General features: G+C 35.4%; 1 protein-coding gene across 2 annotated transcripts in view; it reads left to right on the top strand.

The window, feature by feature from the left end:
• Positions 1-7,519, top strand: part of LOC108968082 (nitric oxide synthase) — a 223,527-nt gene that overhangs the window by 103,057 nt on the left and 112,951 nt on the right. For both annotated transcript variants that reach the window (XM_018931849.1, XM_018931850.1), the window contains exon 6: positions 5,185-5,326. In XM_018931849.1, coding sequence (XP_018787394.1) covers positions 5,185-5,326 — 142 coding nt within the window. The remainder of the gene's footprint in view (positions 1-5,184; positions 5,327-7,519) is intronic.

The raw sequence follows: 7,519 nt of genomic DNA on the forward strand, positions 1-7,519 counted from the left end.
TTTTTTTTATTGCCACCAACGGTTTTGTTTTACTATGTCAACACCCGTTTTTCTTTTCAGATTTTTTACAACGGTTTTTCAACCTGTATCACCACATATGTATGTATATAAATTATTACTATTCTTTTTTTTTTTTTTTTTTTTTTTTTTTTTGTTTTTTTTTTCTTTTTACACTTTTATTTTATTTAATTAACGCGTCACCGTGATCGAGATGTTATTTTGTTCAGATTTTTTACAAAGGTTTTTTCAACCTGTATCACCACCGTTAGTTTTCTTTTTTTTCACTTTTCACTTTTATTTTATTTAATTAACGCGTCACCGTGACCGATATGTTATTTTGTGTTACCACTAGTGCCGTCCGGTACGGCTCGAAGGACCATAGTTATTCGATATAAAACGAATTAATATAAAACCCACGGACTCACCAATTGATTCAGTGACGACGGAAATGACAAGGAGGATCGCGAAAAAAAGAAGCAAGCTGCTGGCTGATAATGCGTATATGCGCACGGATCGTAATCGAAAGAGAGTTGGGCGCCGTCCGCCAGTCGTATAATTATGTTGGTGCTGCAAGTGCCGCAACACCATTGCCTCATTCGGACCACATTCCTGTGCCAAAAGCTTCTAGCCCAGATATTTTCTCTTTTACAACTGCTCCGACATATCATGCAGGTGATGATCCCCTATATGAGCCATCAGTATCCAATGAGCCAATTTTAATAAATCCAAATAAGCTTGATTGAATTGTTGCCAAGTTGGAATTAACACACCATAAATCGGAAGAGCTGGCTTTCATTTCGAAATCAAACAATTTATTGGCACCCGGTGTGAAAGTCACAGCTTATTGAAGTCGTCAGGCAACACTCCAAAGTTGTTCCTTTTGAATGATGAAACAACTTCTGCATATTGCCCGGATGTAGGAAAATTGATAAACGCAATGGAAATAAAATATGAAGCAGATGACTGGAGATTATTTATTGACAGTTCAAAACTCAGCTTGAGGTCTGCATAAGACCAATAAAAAACCTTCAGTTCCAATCTCCTATAGTACAGAAATGAAAGAAACATATGATGCACTGGAAAATATTTTAAAAATGCTGCGATTTAAAAGTTTTAGCAATGGTTTACGGTCTTCAAAGCAGCTATATAAAATATATGTACTTTTTGTGCTATTGGGACACGCGATTTGTTTCTCAGAGAGAACAGCCGGTTACAAACGGCCAATATTATATATAATAATAATATTCGTGCGCCTCTAGTGCTGAAAGGGAAGATATTGCTGCCTACACCGCATATTAAACTTGGAATTGTTAAGAATTTTATCAAAACTGTCGCCAAAAGAGATGAAGTTTTCTTGTTTTTGAAACTAATTTACCCGAGACTCAGCAAAAGTAAAATTAAAGAAAGTAAGTTATAATATCACATTCATTTCTTTCATTTCATCTTAACAAATTAATTTTTTCCAATCAGGTGTACTAAATGATCCAGATATACGAAAGCTGATTAAAAGTGACGCATTCAACAACATTTTGATTGACGCTGAATTGAATGCATGGCAGGCAATCAAAGAAGTAGTAGAAGGCTCGTTGGGAAAGCATCGTTCTAACAACTACGATGTTTCTGTCGCAAGGATGTTAAGAACATTCTCGGAAATTGGTGTCCACATGTCCTTGGCTACCGAAGGAACAAGGTGAACGCTATCATCAAGTTGCTATGCCATTTGAAATGAGGTAATACTGATTTTTTATTTTTCAGACTCATTTTAATAAAACAAAAACTTACAGATATAGAGGCAACAAGTCGCCGAGTGCAATAATTGCGGAAATTTGCTGGTGGAGTAAGCTTGTTGTTGCAAGACAGGGATGATCTTGATGATAAAGAATTTTGAGGAGATGCAGAAGGGCCAACAGTGGAGTCACACATTGACATAATGTGTGGTTCAGAAACTGATGAAAGCGATGCCACTAGTCCCGAACAACCACCATCGAAAAAGTCTAGGCAATATTTATTAAAATAAATAAAAATAAATNAAATGTTTACTTTATTTTTTTAGTAGTTTATGGCCAGAAGTCTGGAGTTATTGGGGAATAACTTTTTTGAATAAAAATCAATAAAAACAAATAGAAATTTTAATTCTTAATTTTTCTAAATTTGTTTCATCAAAATCGGACATTGGTTCGCGAGTTATGTTAAACTACGTTTTTGGCAAAATGTTGCAACTAAGCGAAAAAACATCAATATAAGGAAAAAATTAAAAGGTCATAAAAAAAACTGACACATACTGATCTAGTACCATCACCCTGACTTGGAATTTCTCACCCCCCAAACAATAGTCCCAAAAATGTTCCACAGTGTATTCGTATGTTCTAGATCGTTGCAAGAGTTCTTGAAATAAGCGGTGGGTGTGTTCGGCATGAAGACAACGCATAATTTCAGAAMRTGTGGAATGAAATCTTTCGACTTGCCTATTCATTTTGCTAGCATATGGGGTGTTTTGAAAATGTTAATTGCAAGTTGGTCTTCGACCATAAATTGTATTGAAGCTCAGTTTAGGGAGTTTTCATTACTTATATCCATGGTTTTCGGTACAAAAAGGAAAAAAGTATTTGTCGCTCACTTGTCACTTGTCAAAAAGAGCCAAAATGAATGATATAGACAAAAAAGATCTGAAAAGGTTTTTACGGATATGTACTGTGATGTCGATTGTTCAAATCCTAAATATTCGAAGACATTGGACGCCAACAGTAGGCATGAAATGAATACAAGACACTATGTCACTGAATAAATTCGAAAAGTTGTATGTTTTGGCAGGTATATCTGGATACAATTACAACTTCGAAATATATACTGCCCCAAAATAACAGCATCAATAGACTTCCTAAGGAAATTGATTTGGAATCAAGTCCCGACATATATAGGGGATATTCCCCCATAAAAGAAGTAAAAAGCTTCTTGTTTTTTAAATTAATACACATCTCTTGGCAACGTAAAGATCCGAATTCCCAATTTAAAGCTTCTAGACGAGAAATTACGATGAAGAAATCACAAGAAAAATCCCTTAAATATGCAAAAGTGGACAACTTTCATATACATATCTGTAGCTTATTGAAGAGATAATACAATCGTTACTTTTAATTTCAAACTACTGAACTAGCAGTTTAACGGTATGATGCGATATTTGGACGGAAATTAAGTGTCGCTTGCCCAAACGTTCTATCAAAGTATAACAAGTTGATTTGCTAGATTCCTTCATAGGCCGATACAAAATCGAAATACCCTCTAAGAAGTGGTATTTGCGACATATAAGTATAATTCTTATACTTTATTTCTATAGAAAGCACCAGAGAAGTAGCCCAATCACTGAAAATGAAGTACGGTTGAACCAAATGGATCACTGTCTAACATGGGTGGACACTCGAGTCATTTGAAAATTACAAGTTGTTATATGTACAAATGTTAGGTGCAATACGTGAAATTAATTTATGTTTCAGCAAATCAAGAAATTGCTTCACAAAATTTCGTTTAGAATAAACTGAAATTTATTGTAAAATAAATGAGTTTACTTCTGTCCACTTTCATTCAATAAAATAAAGAGCATATCCATTCAGTAACCTCCTTGTAATTTTATTAGATTTGCTGCATGATATTGCATATGTGCAATGTTACGTAACTCTGTTCCTAGAAACACGACAATCATAAAATTTGTCATCTTATAATAGCCCAAATTAAAAATTTGATTCAAAAAAATTTTTATTTTCACGGAAATTAAATCATGCAACGAAGGGTTAAGGATTAGGTATAGGTGCGAATAGACCTTTTAATAAAAATCATTAATTGTTAGTCTTCCGTGTATGAGAAAATTCATTTGATACTCTAAAGTATCAATGTTTCTTTTGTCTGCGTAATGGATAGTAAAAATCCTAGATATTGCTGTCAAATCTAAAGGCGTGTTATACGACTCTAGTGCTATGTCTGCTTTCCCTATAATTTTATTTCGAATTACATTTAATATGCCAAAATATCGTGGTATGTTTTTGAGGGTTCATATATCCTCAGAATCCGCTCGACACTTTTCTTCCAGGAGATAAACTCCGAAGCGTTCCCTGAAAATTCTCATAGTGGTCGCACTACGGCAGGAATTTTGTCCATTTCGTTCACGTTGTCTTATTTAGAGTATTTTTTATTATGGTTTGTCCGTCCGTCTGTTACATCTGAGTTAAGACGTTTTGAACTAAATGTGCCAATTCTGGTGAGATTTGGTTGCTAGAAATGGAAGGTCTTGCTTTTGCAGCGGGAGCTGTATTCCCTAGCACTGGTGGCCGTATCAAATTATTTGGGTTAGACATTTTTATTTAGATTTTGGTTTATTTTCTTTAGAATATATTTTTTCCTTTTGTATTATTTATTTTATTAATATCTGGAAGACCCCTTTTACAGCAAAGTCGCAGATTTATTTTACTGTTATAAGAAACGGAGGCCCTTTTAAATATTAAAAATTATTGGCTGTACAAGCCTTTTTTGTTTAGCTTTGTCAGCTTCCCTCCCATGACCGGTGACCGTGTGTTGTCCTTTTCTTTCTGTCCTCGGGCGTATATTTTCACTCTGTTTGTACCACGTAGATTCCGGTGTAATACTAATAATATTGGTTGAGTTGCGCGGATTGCTCTTCGCTCGTTATCAGGCTTTTTCTCACTTTGCTCGTTATCGGGCTTTAATTTGCTCGTTATCTGGCTTCGCTTTGCTCGGTCGCCAGTTATCGGGCCTTTTACTTCGGCACCTTTCGGGACCTTTGTAAGGTCCGTATGACCTTCTTTATTCAAAAATTAAATTTAAAAATTAAGCTAAAAATTAACATTATTCTGCCTGTACCGTATATTATAATTCTTAAAAATTGTAGCTTAAGCGGCTCGTAGCGGATGTTACTTCCTAAATATTAGTGTTAGCTATAATTTAGAATGTTACTTATATCAACTTATACACTCAGCAGGATGAACTACAATGAACATACAACTTTACTGACCATTATTACTGTGAAAACTTTGAATTGAATTAAACTTGTCAAACTTGACAATGCGCAGTAAAAAAGCGCACCCAATGAAAAGTTTGTGTTTACATACATAGAAAATAATAGCAGCTCTTTTAATGCTTTTTTATTGACGTTTATTTGTTCATTCCGGTTTCTAGGTCAGCAATTACGATATTTCCGCAGCGCACAGATGGCCGTCACGATTATCGCATTTGGAATAGCCAGCTAATCTCCTATGCTGGATATAAGCAAGCTGATGGAAAAATTATTGGTGATCCTATGAATGCGGAATTTACCGAGGTAAATGAGACTCAATGTATATTTGTATTTGGTACCAATATTTTGAACTTATTAAATTTGGACCACTGTAGATACGTACGTAATAATAACTTGGATTCCGATAAATATGGTGCAATTACGCCCTTGGCATATACAAAACTTTTTTATTTTACCTTTATCGATCGACATGAATAGATAACATAATGAATATGAGGGCCAGTTTTCTTTATTATAAATATTTAATTGGGATCTGCATTTGAAGAAAATGCAGAAATTGATAATAACAAAACTAAACTGATTTACAAAAATTGCTTTTGTTACGACTTTAAAAATTTGCTACACGTGAAAAGGAATCAATAGTTGCCAAGCTAAAACGTAAACGTAAACAAATTTGCTCCCATGAAATAACAATGAACATACAAGTATGCAGGTATGATTACACATTAACATAATTTACAGTCTATTCGACTTTTGATTTGCATTCTTATGAGCAGTTGACAAATTTATTTTGTGAGATGTAGTCGAATTATTTTCAGTCGCCTAGAGAATCGAAATTATTACGAAATTCTTCCTCAAAGCTATTATTTGYAAAAACTGAAAATTCAGATAACTATTTTAAATAAATCAGAAGTTTAAGAGAGTTATTTTTAACAAGTAAGGAAGGGCTAAGTTCGGGTGTCACCGAACATTTTATGCTCTCGCATCAAATACCGTATTTGTGTAAAGTTTTATTCCGCTATCATCATTGGTTCCYAAWGKATATATTATACAGAGAAGGCATCARATGGAATTCAAAATAGCGTTATATTGGAAGAAGGCGTGGTTSTGAACCGATTTCACCCATATTTCGTAGATGTCATCAAGGTGTTAAGAAAATATTATGTACCGAATTTCATTGAAATCGGTCGAGTAGTTCCTGAGACATGGTTTTTCGTCCATAAGTGGGCGACGCCACGCCCATTTTCAATTTAAAAAAAAGCCYGCGTAGCTTCCCTCTGCCATTTCTTCCGTAAAATTTAGTGTTTCTGACGTTTTCTGTTCGTCGGTTAACGCACTTTTAGTGATTTTCAACATAACCTTTGTATGGGAGATGGGCGTGGTTATTATCCGCTTTCTCCCGTTTTTGAACTGTATATGGAAATGCCTAAAGTAAACGACTGTATAGAGTGTGGTTTACATAGCTATAGTAGCTTCCGAGATATGTACAAAAAACTTAGTAGGGGGCGGGGGCGTCCAAATATGCCACTCCCTAATGCGATCCTTTGTGCCAAATTTCACTTTAATATCTTTATTTATGGCTTAGTTATGACACTTTATAGGTTTTCGGTTTTCGCCATTTTGTGGACGTGGCAGTGGGCCGATTTTACSCATCCTTGAACTTTACCTTCTTATGRAGCCAAGAAATACGTGTACCAAGTTTCATCATGATATCTCAATTTTTACTCAARTTACAGCTTGCACGGACGGACGGACAGACATTAGGGTGGGTCGATTCCGGACTTTTTTTGATTCGGGATTTCTAATAGTGCGGAAAAGTTGCCTTAGTACTCCCTGATTCCAATGCAACTTTTTGTTTTGAGATCATGGCAAAATTTATAAAACAAAAGTTAGTTGTCACGTCAGTTGCTAGCGAAATGGTATGGCCGTAGGTCGAACTGTTCCCGAGATACGAGCGAAAATGCGGCGCRCCACAGCGCAAGGTGAAAAAAGGCTTGCGGCCACATTTCTTGACGTTGATTTCGCCGAGTGCTATCACTCACATTCATTCACCTACGCCAAAGGACACGTTCKGACTGGTCTCCACATAAATATTTTTTCATCGAGTTTCTTCACTCTTGTCGTTGATTTCGCCGAGTGCTATCACTTATATTCTCTCAACAGAACACAGAACTCAAAATGTATGTATCTAAATTTAAATTTAGACAGAAATGTCATGTGTTTGGCATATATCCGCACAATCTCTCTGAGTCCCAGTTACATACTTACCAGGATGTTCTTTTGTTTTATCAGTTGGAAAGATTTCGTATAGGGTGACTCCGAGGCGACAACTATGAACCTAGGAGTAAAGAGGTTACAGAAATAGTTGCAAAAAAGGTTGAAAATACTTTCARAAAGTCATCTATTCCGATAGTTTCACACACCAGAGTTGTACAAATGCTCACCACATACCAAATGTTTTTAAGGAACCCAATAGGTTTGAGCTCTAAAAGAGAC

Source organism: Bactrocera latifrons, unplaced genomic scaffold (assembly GCF_001853355.1).
Source record: "Bactrocera latifrons isolate USDA-ARS-PBARC rearing strain unplaced genomic scaffold, ASM185335v1 scaffold_200, whole genome shotgun sequence".
Taxonomy (NCBI): Eukaryota; Metazoa; Arthropoda; class Insecta; order Diptera; family Tephritidae; genus Bactrocera; species Bactrocera latifrons.